This window comes from Dermochelys coriacea, chromosome 8 (assembly GCF_009764565.3).
Source record: "Dermochelys coriacea isolate rDerCor1 chromosome 8, rDerCor1.pri.v4, whole genome shotgun sequence".
Lineage (NCBI taxonomy): Eukaryota > Metazoa > Chordata > Testudines > Dermochelyidae > Dermochelys > Dermochelys coriacea.
Genome location: NC_050075.1, coordinates 64,466,424 through 64,483,753, shown reverse-complemented (window position 1 = coordinate 64,483,753; position 17,330 = coordinate 64,466,424). Strand labels below are relative to the sequence as shown.

At 38.3% G+C, this 17,330-nt stretch overlaps 1 protein-coding gene across 5 annotated transcripts in view; it reads left to right on the top strand.

The window, feature by feature from the left end:
• The window catches only part of DENND1B (DENN domain containing 1B), a 253,940-nt gene that overhangs the window by 92,796 nt on the left and 143,814 nt on the right, over window positions 1-17,330 (top strand). For all 5 annotated transcript variants that reach the window (XM_043520155.1, XM_038413141.2, XM_043520157.1 and 2 more), the window contains exons 4-5: window positions 5,324-5,373; window positions 15,511-15,630. In XM_043520155.1, the coding sequence (XP_043376090.1) occupies window positions 5,324-5,373; window positions 15,511-15,630 (170 nt within the window). The remainder of the gene's footprint in view (window positions 1-5,323; window positions 5,374-15,510; window positions 15,631-17,330) is intronic.

The following is a 17,330-nucleotide window of genomic DNA, read 5'->3' as shown; positions in this document are numbered from 1 at the left end:
AAAAGTTACTCAGTTCAAACAGTGTGCTGTACCAAGTAACATGTTTACTATACTATAGTTTTAAAGAATCAAGTACAAAGAATTCTAGCAAGTTCACCGCACTCAAATTTGGTGTAGTATTAGGCCTTGTCTATGTGGGAAAATTTTGTCAATTATACTGGTGTAGTTAAAATTCATCCAAAGTGCCATAAACTAAGCTGGAAAAAAGGCACTCTTATATTGGAATGAGAGTGTTTAAATAGTGGGTTTTGCTGGTATAACTATATTGGTTTAAATTCACACTTAAGCTACATTGGTATAACTTTCCCATGCAGACAACACCTTAGTCTCCATTCATTTATAGTTAGGTGCCAGTGTTTTTTGTTTAAAGAAAAATATAAATTTGTACATTTCCAAGTTACCTTTCCCATCAGCATGCACACTTTTCTGTTATACATGCTTGTTAATGTAATAGTCTCTCCTTTCAAGTTGGTAAATCAACTATCATAATTCCATTATGCATTTCAGACTCCTGCTTTCTAAATATGACACAATTTGAACTTCTTTGTTTATAGTAGATCATAAATCTGCTTTTTAGGATAAAATTGGGGTGAGCAAAGAATATATCATACAAAACCTTTATGAAAATGTATTGTATAGACATTGAGTGAAATCCTGGCTCTGTTGAAGTCAATAGGAGTCTTGCCATTGACTTAAATAAGGCCAGGATTTCACCCTATATTTTTAGCCATTTGTGGCGGTCTGGTTGGGAAGGGTTTTAGTACTTTTAGTGTCTAACCAAGAGAAAATCTGATTAATCTACTCCTGATGATTGTTTTTGCACAAAACAAAGATTAATTAAAGTAGGATTTTGCATTTCTGAGTATTGATTTGTGTAAGTTAATGAAGATCCTCTTCCCTTTGCTGATGACTTCCATTATTAAAATTCCAGCCTTTTCCTTCCTAGCTAGTAATGAATAAGGTTACATTTTAGTCACGGGTATTTTTAGTAAAAGTCATGGACAGGTCACGGACAGTAAACAAAAATTCATGGCTCGTGACCTCTCCATGACTTGTACTATATACCCCTAACTAAAACTTGGGCTGGAGGGCTGCAGATGCTCTGGGAGGGCAGTCTGGGGTTGCCGTAAGTGCTGGGGGGAGGCGGGCAGCGGCACACAGCCGAGGAGCTTCACTGATGCTGGTGGGGGGTGGGGGTGGGGACACGGGCAGAGATGGTGCTGTATGGGGAGGATTGGCAGGGCCGGCATGTTCCTACAGCTCCTTGCGGGAGGGAGGGCTGGGGGGCTCCAGGCGCTGCCCCTGCCACGAGTGCCGGCTTCGCAGCTCCCATTGGCCGGGAACCGCAACCAATGAGAGCCGCAGGGGTAGTGCCTGCAGGAAGGAGCAGCACGCAGAGCCTCGTGGTCCCTCCACTAGGAGATGCAGGGATATGCTAGCCGGTTTCGGGGAGCCCCCCAAGCTAACCGCTGCCCTGCACCCCAACCCTCTGCACCAGCCCTGAGCGCTCTCCCACACCCAAACTGCTGCTGCTGCACCAGCTGCTGCAGAAGTCACAGAGGTCACAGAACCTTAGTAATGAATGTTATGCCCCAGTCGTCTAACTGAAAGGGCGGACCAGTAATATTTTCCAAAGGCGATGCTGTGAATTGGCAGGAGGTTCTCCTACAACAGATGGTAATCATCACCTGTACATTAAGCATCATTCTTATATTCCTCAGCTCTACTTGCTTTGGATGATGCATATACCATGGTGATGGGTGCCATATAATAATAACCCAGATAGATAGATGTACAAGAAAAAGCAAATCATTAAGCAAGAAAAAGAAAATCATTCTTATATTTCGGGTGCCTGCAGTGGCTTTCTCCATAGAAGAGATCTCTGTGGGAAAGCTGGAGGAATGGTAAGGTGTGATCAGTGAAATTGTGAACTGCCAGGAACTACTGGACTGTAAGGCCTATGGGAGGTGCAATATCTGCTACAACGTCATATAAATAAATAGACTATGCTGAGATGCTTCATGCCCTGCCTCTGGAATGAGAAAGTGACTTCCATTCCCCTTCTACTTGGGCTTTGCACAGGGGACTGGGCTTTCACCCATAGAGTGTGATATTTCAGGAAAATAAATCTACCCTTTTTGTAGTTGAGGGATTTTTGAAGCTTGCATAACTACGCTAATGGTTTTGTTAATGTTTATATGTATATACAGAAAGTTTTCTAAAGAGTGAGGTAGATGCCTGTTTTAACAATAAAGTTAATTTCTTTATGCAAATATATGAGGTTTCCTATTTTTAAAGGCAACAATGTTATTGCTTTTAGCATTAGGTAATTCATTGCAAAATAATTTTATTTCCCACGTTAAACAGTATATACTCTTCTGGAAGCACCCAAATCTAACATTACAGGTTCCATAGATGAAAATAATCCACTCGAAGCTAGAATTAAGGATATTTTTTGTGTTTTAAGATTCATGTAACTTTTTCATCAGAGAAGAATATTTTTATTAAACCTTTAAAATGAAAGGGGACATAAATTAGTTGTAATGCTCTTTTTCTAATGAGTACACATCTTTCTGTCCAATAAGCAGGTATATCTTAGGTGCAGGCCCGTGGAAATGAAGATTGATTAGAAAACTGAGTTCAAGTTTCATTCAGGAGAAAGGGTCACTGTACAATAAGTGTCAATTTTAAATATGTTTTAATACTTAATATGTGTGAATACATGTATAACATGATTATTTACAATTAATACACCCCAACAGTGTTTAGAAGACACCTAGAAAGCATCTTAGATGCATCTTATTTTCTCCCATTTTTAAAATCTGAATAGCACCTGTAATTAAGGGAGAAAACTGAGCCCTGGAAGCTAGGTAGGACTTCCAGCTATTGATCTGTGTAAACCCAGCTTACACTGTCAGGGGAGAAGCAGTCAACTGCTGAGCTTCTTTGTCACTGACATAAGCTGAGAGAGGATTTTTTTGTCTATACTGTTTATACACCAGTCTATAGACCTGCTGGCTGGTTGAATTTTAAAGAGTGCGGAGGTTTAAAGACTTGTCCCCTGAGGGATGCTCCTGCCAGTTGGGAAGCGAGCTGAGGCTGTGTTTTGCAGAAGTTATGTATGTGTGTGCCGGTCAGGGTGGGGGAGGGGTGGGAGGCAGCGCAATGGGAAAGTGCTGTAGTTCATCCGAGTCTCAAAAACGTTGCAAAATGTACTGATGATTTTTATGTTGTGCTAATATCTTTCTTTTGTTTCCTTCATTATGCAGTAATTTATTTTTTAAAAAAAGCTCCAATGGGAAACTTAGATGAATATTGGAAATACATTTCCTTTCCTATTTTAAATAAGTCCTATAGTCACCAAGCAGCAATTAATATTGTTGATAGTAAGACAAAAATGATGTTTTAAACTAAAATGTATATTAAAAGTGAAAATGGTTGAAGGTGTTAGGGTATCTGTGTTGAACTTTACTACCTGAGGACCGCAAATTTAAAAATGAAATTATTTCTTTGAAAGAAGAAAATTAAAATTTTGTGAGCCTGAAAGAACGATCTATTTGAAAATTAATATATTACAAGTTTGGACTGTTTTTTCTTTAGTTTGTGTTTTTTGGTTTTGTTTTATTGCTTGTTTTCTGTTTTTGTGTGTTTTTGTGCGTATGTTTTATTCCCTGCAATTTCCACATTGGCCCCTTGCTGCCAGCCGAAACAGAGACTGAACAGTAGTCTCTTCGGAGAATATTATATGTGATACTACATAGAAAGAGATTTTCCATAATCAAGAGAGTTAGTATCCTTCCCCAAAACATAGCATGTTACTTTCATCCTATTCTTTATCTCTGTTATCACACAGAGTGAAAGTCCCGAAGCTGCTCCAGAACTCAGGGACAATAGGCTTTTTCATTCTTACTGTATGTACTAATGTAGTGGTCTACCAGGACACACACTATATCCTTGAAAAAAGCTGTAAACATTTCACTCATGCAGTGTTTACAGAGTTTTAAAATATACGGATCTTGCTGGTTAATGTATTAATATTTTTCCATAGGTGTTTTACCACTGTGTAAAACCAGGCAAATACTTAAGATAAGGTACTCATTCAGTGCAGTGCACAGGAATTTAACTGCATGACTTTCAGGATATGGGAGTTGCTGTCCCATCCTGCAAAGTGCTCAACATTCTTTCACTTGAGTGAGTTTTGAGGGTTCTCAGCACTTTGTAGGATCAAGCATCTAAATCCCGACCCTTGGCACTGGAAGTTTGGAACCTACACACTGAATCCTGCAAACACTCACTTAGTGGGATGACTGATACAGGTACCTTTATGTACATAAGTGCTTGCAGGCTTGGTATAGTAAGCAAGTGCTGCACATCACTGACCCAACTACATTTCATCATCAGCAGCCTTCCTCCTAAGTTTAAACATTTCACACAGGACTTGTTTTCCCAACTAGTTTGCTGGAAGCAAGAAAATAAATACAGTTTTTTGTATCTTGTATGATCAGTATTATACATTTATTCAGATTTGCTGACAGCTGATCTGTTAGCTCTGATTTTTCTAGAGAGAGATCTTGTACTTCTTAAAAACATTAGGACATTTTTATATTTGAATTAACACATTTTATTTGCCACTAAACAGCTTCTTAAATAAAAATGTGCAGAAAAGAAACACAGTATCCATTACATGATGGTCTGAACACTGCAGGAATGGTCTTACTTTTAATTAATTAATAATGAGGTTTGCTTGTGAATGCCTTACTGCTCTGCTGAAGGGATAACTGTATAAATTTCTACTTTGTACCAACAGAAGATTTTCATCGTTTTTAGCATTTGACTATGAAACACATATAGAGTTGTTATACCTCTCAGTAATTCATTCTGCTGCCAACTTCATTCCCTTTTCTCTGCCTGCATTTTAATTGAAACAACATTTGTATTTTGGAGCCAGGATCTGTCAGAAGTCCCTGTGGCTAGTCTGTGGTACAAGTAGCAGCAGACGTGGCTTACCCATATGGTGCAGTGCTTCTTGTAAAATCCATATGGCCTTGTTGAAGGGAATCCCAGCGGGGATGTGAAGGGTGTTAATACCCTTCAGGCCAGGCCTTTCCCTCCTGGGGCTTCTATGGCATTGTCTTTGCAATCTGCCAAAGCACAAACTTAATTCCTTTTTAATAATCAATTATTTCAGTCCAGGAACGTGTGCTATATTACTTGAACCAAATATTTCTTTAAAATGTTTTTTCTAGTAAACAGTATAACAGAAATACTTAAATAAAATGTCATTTTAAAATCCTAACATTATTTCTTTAATCTGTATTTACAGGAGGTGCTGCAGAGTGTGCCGAAGTTCTGCTTTCCCTTTGACGTTGAAAGGTTTGTGGTACAGTGATCATTTATTTAAAAATATTTAACTCAGTGTATTCTAAATTATATATCTGTTTAGTGAAGATGAAAATAACTTTTTGAAAGTCTAGACTTAAAGAAATAAGAACAAAATAAAATGCATTGCATCCTCTAGTCTTGCACCTGGAGGTGAAAAGAATAAAGACTAAACATTTTTTCCTTTGTTCTCCAAGTATGTATTTAGGCACTAGTAGAAAAATATCACAGTATAATACACCCTTGCTAGGATTTTAAGAATTCTCTTTTGATATAGAGCTGCATCCTGGCTCCCAACTTCCTCCAGCCCAATTGTAAACACCATCTGTGTAATATAACTATACAAGATAATTTCCTCCCAATATCAGCCGTAAAGAAATGGTGCAATATACCGGAATATAAAAACTCACTTGCAGTTTTAAAAATAACTCATAGTTTGTGTTTCACCTTATATAAGAATTAAAAGAACTTCAATTACATGCCAGTAACTGAATGTGCACGGGCAGCAATGGATTTTTCTGAGGGTAGATTCAAGACCTTTGTTTGTAAATGGTAGTTCACCTTCCTTATATCAGTTTTAGTGTGGCTTCCACATACCAGTTGCCACTCATTTCAAATGTTTGTACAAGATATTTTTATAAGCTCCAAATATTTATTTTATTTCATCAAACTGTTTGATCATGAGTTTAATGATTATTAATTTAACCAATTGTGTAGATTTGTAGTTTGGGAAATTCACATTGTGTCTGTCTGTGAGTCAGTTGATATTGTGTTACTGATAGAAGCTTGGTTTGTACAATTAATGAATGTGCACCCAAGTAGCCTTCAGCTCTTGCTGGTTTCAATGGTATTAGCATCAGTTGCATGATGGGATTCAAAGAGAAGGGTCCCCAAAGATGTTACAATTTAGGAAACAGAAGACAGGAAAACTAATGTGTATATGGGAGCGAAGAAGGGCTTGGAAGAGAAGAAAGGTGCAACACAGAACTTTACATGTTATGTGTTAGTAAACTTAGTCACCTAATCTCTTAGATGTTGCGCTTCAGTTTTTTGGCTTTTGAACTGGTTAAACACACAATCCCTTATACAGTTTTATGACTCAGGCAACACTGTTGATAATGTGTTGTATTCGTGCATTAAAGCCTTTACGTTCTTAAGCTTACAATATGTACACGAATCTGTTTCAAGTTAATAGTGAAGGTGCGGCATGGAAATCAAATTTGATGATGACAGAAGCAGGTGAGGTTCTGTTGCTGCCATCCAGTGGTAAAAACTTAGTCAGTAGCAGTAAATAAATGATTTCCACAAATTGCTGTGTGTGATTTTTAGCTATTAACAGGTAAAGCAAGGTCTGTAGTTTAGGTTACCTAGCATTTCCATTTTAAAGGCTCTTGTTCAGTTTACTGTTTTGTCAAAGTTTTACCTGTTGGGCTGAGGTTTGGTAGGTGTGCTCTGTGCAGAAGTGAGGAAAAGAAGCATTTATTTTTGCTAAGAAAATTTTGTTGTAAACTGTTTTTTTTAAATGGCTGTAGTGCCCAAATACAAGGTAATGGAAAATTGAAATTTGTCAGGGACATATTCCCTAGGTCATAGATGTGCCAATCATCGGTTTGGTGGATTTAATTTGGACAAGTTATAAAGATTTAAAATGTTCATTTTGTGCATGTATGCTGGTTTATTCTAACCATAAAACTAAGAAACTCCCAAACTTTCTTCTGACAATGTACACGCATGATTATATAAATCTAGTAAAAATTTTCATTGAAAAGGTCACCCCTCAGAGTGCCATTGGGTGTGCTTTTTTGAGTGTATAACTAAGTAGAATGGAATCTCAGGCTTTATAGTTAGAGCATTCTGGAAAACAGTCCTTGAAGGAGCATATGAACAGAGGCATGGCTCTGAAGGAGTCCTGCCATTATACATATAAAATAGAAAGGTACAAATAAAATGAGGCAAGAGCTCTTGTCTCATTGATTCTCCATATTGCACATTATAGAGAGTTCTGTGACTCTCTTGTATGATGTGATGGAATTTCATTCTTTCTTCTTTGTTTATATTAAAAATGGAAATTCCATAAAAAAGTAGATTAATAATTTTTAAAGTTAAAATTTTTAAAGGGCAAGGTACCCCCTGCACATCCTAAATGTTACGATGAAGTCTTAATTGTGTGATCACATATTACATCTTTCCACAGGACACCTTCCTAATTCTGTGCACAAACTGGACAGTGAATGAGGCAAAGCTCTGTAGTGAATTGGGCTGAGTCTTGCCTTATTCACCATACTGGTTGTATGGTTTGTCACAAATGAGATAAGAGCCTGCAAGAAAGGGAAGATAAAGGTAATAGACTGGGATCTATTGTGGGTTCTATTTCTGCCTCTGCCACAGGTTTCCTGTGTGATCTTGAACTTACTCTTTGTTCCTCAGACTGGAATTTGTAAAGTGGTGATAATATTTGTCAGCCTGTTAGTAGTGATGTGAAGATAAATTATTCGAGGTGTGTGAGGCTCTCAGATACTAGATGAGAACCCTGGGAAAGCCTATACAAGGTTGCATGCTTCAACCTTACTGTTCATTTGATGTAACATTTTGTATTTACTATATAATGTTGTTTTCCTGGACAGAAACTCCACATTGTAAACTTTTACATACTGACCTAGTCACCTCAAAGAAAGGTCACTGTTAATGTTTTGAGAGCATCCCATGGACTTTTACTGTGTAGGCCAGTGTAACTAAGTGTGCCTCAGAGATACTAGTCTTGAGGGAAGAAGGTGATAGAAGACTACTTTTTTGAGCCAGGTTTCAGAGTAGCAGCCGTGTTAGTCTGTATTCGCAAAAAGAAAAGGAGTACTTGTGGCACCTTAGAGACTAACAAATTTATTAGAGCATAAGCTTTCGTGAGCTACAGCTCACTTCAAGAAAATGCATCCGATGAAGTGAGCTGTAGCTCACGAAAGCTTATGCTCTAATAAATTTGTTAGTCTCTAAGGTGCCACAAGTACTCCTTTTTCTTTTTTTGAGCCAGTGGCAGTAGCTTCCCACAGAAAGATCTGATACCTCCTTCCTGAGCCCGGAAGGGTAAACACAGGGCTGTTGTTAAGGTCTCCCACTCACCCACATAGGCAGAAGCAGGAACTAGAGCTTTTGGATTCAGCACACTCAATAGGTGGAGTTAGGGAATTTCTAAACATGTTTGTGAATGTGGAATTTTGCTTGGTCACTAGCATTGGGAACCAAATGGTTCAGTTTGTAGATAACAAAAGGAGTTTGTATAGGTGCTTGAAATATCTCATTTGTGTATGTCATGTGCCAAACATGAATGCCTTGTCAGATCTGTTATCCAGCACTACATGCATACACCAGATTGTTGTTATCCAGTTGCTCAAAAGTACTGGCCTATTGCCTTTGGGTCAAATTCTACATTTAGTACATAGCTTCTGGATACCCCAGACTTCGAGGGAAGATCTGTGTGGAGGAAGGGGCGTAGGTGCAGAGTCTTCATCAGGCCACTAAGCATCAGTAGGGCAACTCTGCAGCAGCTTGAGGCTGTGGTAGCCCCAGGTACTCTTACTTCCAACTCTTGCAGGGTTGAGGAATAGCCAGTGGATGACTGTAGTTAGGGACCAGCGCCCTTGCCCAGCTATTTCATCACCTCATTAGGTAAAATTTCTGTGTGCTGGGGTGCAAGGTGATGTGTTACGTGGTCCAGAATCTTTTCAGTGGTCCACTTTGCGGTGGAACTGCATCAATTCTGCTACAGCCAGGGTCTTCTGATACCGTAAGCTTTGTCTCTTTAATGTTTTTTTTTTGTATAGAATGCTCTTTTGGGATGAAAACTGAAAAAAACAACAACAACAAAAAACCAACCAAAACCACAAACACATAAATAAGGCTAGGGGAAGCAGGGCAGATATGGTAAATACTTAAGACATTATTCCTTCTAATTTTCAAAAGTAAATAATATGAATGGAGGCTAAAAATCTGTGATCAGTACTTAATTTAGCCACTGTACAATAAATAAAGTTTGAAAAGCAAACCAGAGGAGGATACGGTTGTATAAAGTACACATCAGGATTTTACTTTTTAACTTCAATTTCTGTACTATTGGTGATTTAACTCAGACCCTGAATTTCATTAGTGATGATTGTGGTTGATTTTTTTTAAGGGAAAAAATAAAACCCATACATATAAGTGCTTATGAGTTTACTCAGTTGGCGCTAAGAGTTCTAGGTCTGGTGTGTAAATAAATAATTTCATATGTTAATAAATGACACTCAGTTGTATAATAGTTGTAATAGTTCCTTTGGCGCCATTAATGGGCAGCTAATTTCACTTCTGTTTGTCATGGGGATTCCCTTCTCCTCTCCTTTTCGTCTGGGGCAGATGGATTCTACCATTCAGGGTACAGGGTATTTCCACATTTCTTTTACATTGTTTGGTAAAACAACTCTAACACAACTTCTTCCTTCCTTCCTTCCTTCCTCAACCAAATTAAACTAATCAGTTCTGTTTCTCCTCCTTCTCCATGTCTTCGTGTTCTTTGCCTGTAACTGCTAGTCTCTGTGTCTGTCTGTCTGTCTCTCCTGTTTCTTCAGGGGTCTCACATTCCCCATTTTCTCCATCAACCTCTGTTCATCGTGGTTATCCTCTCTCCTTCCAAAGAGTCTCAGCTGTGGCTCCCTATAGAGTCCATGACTGCAGATCCCTTTAATTGGTCAGAGGGTCACTAAAGTGCCATGCAAGCTGTGTCATCTCTCCTGTGGCTGCCTTCATGGTATTTGTAGCCCAAGGTGTGAGGGATCAAAGTCAGTCCCAAACTGCAATATGTAACCCCTAAACTACTCAGTCCTCTTTCTGCTTTGAATCTCCTCTCCTTTCATTTGTCTCTGCCCTCTAATCCTTTCTTCATACCTTCTTTTTATCTCTTTTTCCCCCTTCAACTTGTGATCCTTCTGCAGAGCACCTCCCAGAAGAAGAGAATACAGTAAATATGCGCTTGCAGGTAGCACGTTCCCAGAAGTATCACAAAGAGTAGGAAAGTGACACTGCTAGGTACCTCATTAATTTCACCTGTTGCTCTTGCAATGTCGCTTCAGAAGCATTATGTGCCGGAGTCCTACTACCCCTGCTGGTACATGAGGAGAAGGAAGAAATCTAGCAATGGAGGATCACTCCTATGCTTTTGAATCACACCTGGGCTCCTATGCATAGCATTTCCCCAGTGACCAAGTAGGATCAACAAGTGAAAATGGTGGAGATGATGTCACTTTCACTCTGCTACTCCTGCTTGGTGCTGTTTTTGTTGATGTGTCTAGGGAAATTGCTAGGTGCAGAAGCCCAGGTGTGATCTGAAAGTATGGTAGTCAGTGGAAATGGGAGGTCACTGGATCTACAGTCCTCACCAAAAGTAGCTATGTAATTTATCACATACAGAAAACTTTGCTTTAGAAGTAAGTAATGAAAATGCATTATCAATCCAGGTAAACACTGAAAATAAAGGAAATGTAGAGTTAAAGTGATTCCACTATATACAGCATTCCCTTTATACTTCGCTCATCCCAGATCAATGAACAATCTTAGCTGTGGCCATAATAAATACCAGTTATCTAGTCTGTTACTGCATACTTTATTACTAAAGACAATGTTTATTAAAGATTCAGTCCACATTTGCTTATACATAGATGGTCTTTGTTAGAATGGAAGATTATATAAGTTTTCTGGGCTATGGAAAAGAAATGTTAGCTTGTTGTTGAATACTTGTGTTTATAAGATTGTATTTGAATATCTATTGAAAATGGCTATTCTATTACATTTTATGTTAAGACTTTTTTGGTCAAGTAACTAATTTGGTCAAAGAAAGGTTAGAATTAAGGTTGTGATCCAAATGGGTCATTTAGTTATTTTGTGCAAACTGAACCTATATATGTGGATAAATTATCAAATGAATGATGGAATCACTGTATCCTGTTCAATTTTGTTTCTTTCAGTTTTTATGTTGATTGAAAAATACATTTTAGCAACCTTAACTCTGTTAACTATTTTTTTAATGTGGGAGTTTCCTAGATTGGGAACTTTTATAATTTGAGCTGTTTAAATCTTTCTTTGCTTTCAGGCTGCTGCCTGTTTCTGTTGGAGGCATAAGAGATCAGGGAAGCTGGAAAACAGCTACTCTAAGTTGGCTGGAGCTAGAGTCAAATCTTAGAAAGGGGTGCCTGAGCGCTAGAGTTATAGAATATGGATTGGAACTGGGGAGGCGGGACTGGGGCCTGGATCCGGAGACATGGAAAGGAATTCGTTGGGGACTGAGGACCCAAAGCTGGAGATTGTCAGAGGTCTTTATCTCACCATTCCCTCAATCTGTTTCTAGCCTCATCTCCCAAACCTCGGGTCTTAACCCAGGCTCCAAAATGCATCCATACTCTGTACTCTGAGTTAGAACAATTCCTTGAGTGTCTGGGGAAATTGGCCTTGCTTACAGTTCATCCAGATAAATGCTGAATTGCTGAAAGATTTTTGTGTTTAGAACTTTAAGTGTTTCAAAACCTAACTGGCTGAGCTGTAAGCAGAATAGTGCCATAGCCATCAGTTTTCCTTGGCATAATAGACACGGTTAGGATGAATAATGGTATTATATTTTATTTCACATTTTCTTTAAATATATCCTCAAATCCTAGCCCAAGTATGTAAATTTGTTTAACTGTGTTACATATCTTTCTTAAGTTTCACAGATGAAAACAAAGCCATTTAGAGGGATCCTAAAACTTCAACAAGGAGTCAGTTTTAATGTTTTCAGTCTCCTAAACTGTTAAACAGATTTGCATATAATCACAGAAAAATAGTTCTGTCTCTTAGAGTAAGTGGTGTAAGCTTGGGGATGATGCACACTAATTTCTATATGCGAGGAAGGGATTTAATTCCCACAATACCCAAAGATCTCAAGGAAGCCTTAAATTTATGCCTCTATAATATGAATAAGGATATTTAAAAGTACTCCCTATCTACTGTATAATCCAAAGAGCTGTTTCAGTATTATGTAAAAATGGATGTAGACAATTTAAAAAACTTGATTTATTTATGTGATAGATTATAGTGACCCTGAAAGAGCCCTTTGTAGTGTGTAGTTGATAGGTGTTTATACACATTCTTCACTATTTAATGATTTATTACTGTTAAACTAAAATTATATATAAGCATGCATTGCAGGAGTTGCGTATAAAAAGAAAGGCAGAAAAGAGGAATGAGAGAGTGAGTAAAAGGTCAGTAACAGAATATGTAACAATTTGCATCTGTTCATTTTGCTCAAGAAGAGTGGACTACATTCAGGTAAAATTATCTGCTTTTGACCAACACTTTAGAAAATATTTTTTCAACCAGAGCTATACCAATTAATTCTGTGCTCTGTAATGAAATGTAGAACTATATATAATAATTTATATATGTCAAAGATCTGAGGGGAATTTTCACAATGGGGAAAGCTTGCAGCAGCCATCTTTCTTGTTCTCTGGTAATTGCATAAAGGGCTGTTAAGTATTTCTGTAAGAGAGACTTGGGTCCAAAGAAGCTGATAATATTAAACTAATTGGATTTAAATGACATCACTCAAAATCACTGTAGTTAGAGAATTTATCACAGCATAATGTATACAGTAGGTACACGAATTGGAAGTGTCAACATTTGTTTGTATTGGTAACATTTGCTGAATTTTCATAAAATTTACAATATATGGTTAAGCTGAATTATTATTTATATTCAGAAGACTCCTATCACCATAGTATCTCAGAATTTTGTTATGAGGCTTGAATTGGATCAGCCTGTGTTCTAAATAAGAGGAGAAAACACCAAGCTCTCCTTATTCAGATAGGAACCAAGGAATTAATACTATAGTTTAGGCTTTGATCCTGCAATCTGATCCAGGTTGGGGGACACTCATGTCTATGTGCAGCTGCACAGAAGCAAATAGAGCCCCACATAAGCTTGAAGCTTTGCTTGCACAGATTTGATTGCAGCGTCAGAGCCTTCATCTTCTTGCACTTTTTTTTCTTAATGTGCTAGGTCTGAGCGTACATGTTTTTCTTTGGGAAGCAATTTCCAGAGATGATGGCCTGTTACTGAGAATGTCTTATCTCCAGCATAAAGCTCTTTTGGCTCAGACAAGTGTAGATGGTATGGGGGATCAAAGATGCTGAGGTGGTCCTTTAATGTAACCTCCTCCTGAAACAGTACATTAGAAACACATATTGCTATGTATAGGAGAAATTATTAATTTTATTTATTTTTATTGCTATACTGCCTACTGGCTGCAACCCCACTGTGCTAGGCATTCTATACACATACAACAAAAAGAAAATTTCTGCCCTGAAATGCTTCAATTTGAAGTATAAGACTTTGGACAATAGGATACAACAAGCAAATAGGGAAAGCACAAGGTAAGTGAGATGATTATGCTAAATATGCTGTGATCAGTGTGTAACTACAGACCAGCCATTGCTGAGTGAATTATGGGTATCAAAGAAGCTGTGAGTTCAGGGAGAGATTTGAAAGAAGATATTCTAGTGCAGATTTTTATAGGGACATCCTCTTTTGCAAAGGGGCAAGGTGTAGGAGAAAGCACAGAGGTGTTCACTGGACAAGTTAACTGATAGGCAATGAAGGTTGATGATGATGGCAGAGCAAAGATGGGGTTGACAGCTATATACCATATTAGAGGTTCTAAGCTGTGAGAAAGGGCCTTGAAAGTAAAGACAAGTAGTTGATTATTTACCTGCATACTCAAATAGGGCTTATGTTTCAGTACAGCCAATTTATGTGCAGATAGGACCTAATCCAGTTGGTCCTTTGGAGGACCAATTTGTTATGAATGCCAAACCGGACATGTTGTTGCTTGTTCTATTTGGGTTTTTTATATGGGCTTGGTGCTGTAGAATCTGAACACCTTCCAGATGTGCATTAAACAATGTGACTAACATTCATTGCATGTAGTTCATTCTTTCTCTCATCTTCTCGCAGGAAGAGAATTGTGTGTGCAGGGTAGTGGTCATTTCCCCTTCCCCCCCTTTATATGTTCATGCTGCTATGTGTTTATATGACAGAAGGCAGCTTAAAGAAGTGTGTCTTGCATTTGGAGTGGAAGGTGGTAAAGCTTGTAATGGTCCTTTGTTCCTATGGGAGTTCATTCCATAGTCTCAGACAGGCCTCTGAGAGGGAACAAACCACCCGTGATAGATGTTACTCACTGAATGCAGTGTTGTTTTAGCCATGTCAGTCCCAGGATATTAGAGAGACAAGGTGAGTCAGGGAATATCTTTTGTTGGACCAACTCTGAGTAAGTTTTCTAGACCTGAAGAAGAACTCTGTGTAAGCTCAAAAACTTGTCTCTCTCACCAACAGAAGTTGGTCCAATAAAATATATTACCTCACCTACCTTGTCTCTCTAAGATGTTACTTGTGTTACTTAAAGAAGTAGACTGGGACAAGGAGCCTGGGAGGGTGTGGGGCTGACAGGAATGGGAACCAGGGGTAGAGACTGGGACTTGCTGGGCAAGAAGACTTGGGCAAGGAGTTTCGGGGTGAGAGAAAATGAGAAGCTTGGGGAGGGTTACTGCTATACAACCTTAATTCGGCCTTCTTGTGTGTATGCATTATGATACAGTCTTTAATTAAATTATCTCACACTATTTTTTTTCACAGGCACTTAGTGACTTTTGAGTGCTTGACTCTGCAATACTAACATAACTTTAACGTGTGTGTATTTGTAATAAATTGGAAAGCGCTGTTTCCTGCACAGACAAGCTTTACCTTTGTGGTAGAATGTTCCACTGTGCCTGAGGTGTGGTATGGTAGATCAGTCCTCATTTTGGAGTGTTATGTGATCTTAGGTATCCAGGACCTAAGCCATTGAACACCTTGAAAATTAGGATTAAAACTTGCTTAGTTTTGATTACAGGATTTGTGAAAACCTATCACTGTTCTCATTTTTCATAGTTTTAAAATACTGTTTTTTTCCTAGAAAAAGTATTGTCCATGCTGCTAACTGATTTAAATATTTGTAAAATTTTAAAACTGTTGTTTTCTTTTTCAGTGTATTGTCATATATGATTTAGCCATTTTACATTCTGTTTTTAATTTTTTTAGGGTGTCCCAAAATCAAGTAGGACAGCACTTTACCTTTGTGCTTACAGACATTGAAAGTAAACAAAAGTTTGGATTTTGCCGGTTAACATCAGGAGGCAAAGTCTGCCTCTGTATTGTAAGGTGAGTGAATATAAGAGAAACTGGAGTTTCTTACTCCATGGACTTGTTATTTTTAGGGTTATAGTGTGTTGTGCTTTAAAATGCATAGAGACTTTTTTAATAGCTCAAAAGTCTTCTAAATGATAATGTATACTCACATACCACTGTGTTTCCTTTGTCCATAATAATATTAACAATTAATTTTTGACAAAGGAATAAGTTAAATGATTTTTATAAAATTGAACCGAGGGATAAACTAAATATTCCTACATAAATAATAGGAAAGATCTGCTTTAAAGAGACATTTGAGAATATTATGTAGCTTTTCTGGCTTGAAATGTTACATGTGTGCTAATATTTTTTTTTAATGAAACAGTTGATACAGATGTTTCAAGTAGTTCAGTATTTATTTGTTATTATTAGTTGTATTAATTCTGATGCGATATTCCAGAGTAATCAGTAGGAATTCTTGAGTCCTGAAGATCATTGCATCACAGCAACATTTCTATATGCATTCCCTTATGTGTACATAATTTTAACCAAAAACGAAAGTTAATATATCAAACATTTGTGGATCAAAACATTTTGAAAAATATTGATTCAGAAATGACAAAACATTTTGTTTCAGCATTTTCAATTAAAAACATTTTGATATTCCTGAATCAAAATCTTTTGATTTGGTTGTTATACTGACCTGAGAAGTGTCCTTTCATGTTAGTTTGATATTAAATTGCATTTCCGTGTGATGGGGTATTGTCTTCTGGGCTGTGTAGTTTTAGTTGCCTGATGCTGCCATTTTCTCCTGTGGTCTGAGCTCCGTGGCTGGACTACACATAGTATAAGGCACCTGCAGACAGGTGATTCTTACAATGCACCATGCTGCTTGGTTACAGGAAAGACTGCATTGCATCATAGGAGATGTAGTTCTTGTACCAAATGTTTCAAACTGACCAGAGCTAAGTATTTTGTTTTGGTTTTCCTTATGGAAAATAATTTTAAAAAAGGTCAGTCAAAATTTTTTCATGGGGAAATTTTAATTTTACAGAAACTTCATTTTCCATTGAAAAATCATTCTGACTGAAAATTCCTGACAAGTTGTAACTAGCAGCTCAAAAGCTAACAAAACCTAAAGAACAAGAATGCAGCAAACTACTTAATTAAAAGTAGAGCAAAACAAACATCTTCCACTTTTAAAAAGGAGCCTAGCTGCTTGTAAAACCAACTAGGAAAAAATTGGAGGAGTCAGTCTAGCTGCAGTGTAGTAAAAGGACAGGAAACAGAAGTTGGTCTCAAAATGAGAGTCAGCAGCAGTACTTTGCGTGATTCTTGCCTGTATGCACCGCCAGCCCCCTGCTCCCATTGGCCGGTTCCCAGCCAGTGGGAGTGCAGAGCTGGTGCTTGGGGCAGACGCAGTGTGCGGAGCCCTGTGGCCCCACTGTCTAGAAGCCGGACCCGCTGCTGGCCGCTTCCGGGGTGCAGCGCAGTGTTGGAGCAGGTGGGCACTAGTCTGCCTTAGTTGGGCAGCACTGCCAACAGAACTTTTAACAACCCGGTTGGCAGTGCTGACCAGAGCAAGGCAACCCAGTGCCTGGAATGCTGCGACCCAATACCGAGTCTTGACCCACGATTTGAAAAACACTGGTGTAGAGGAGCTGGTGAAGGGCATCAGGAGGTTAGGTGACATGTGCTAGGGAAGAGGCCTAGCACAGTGTATAGGGAAG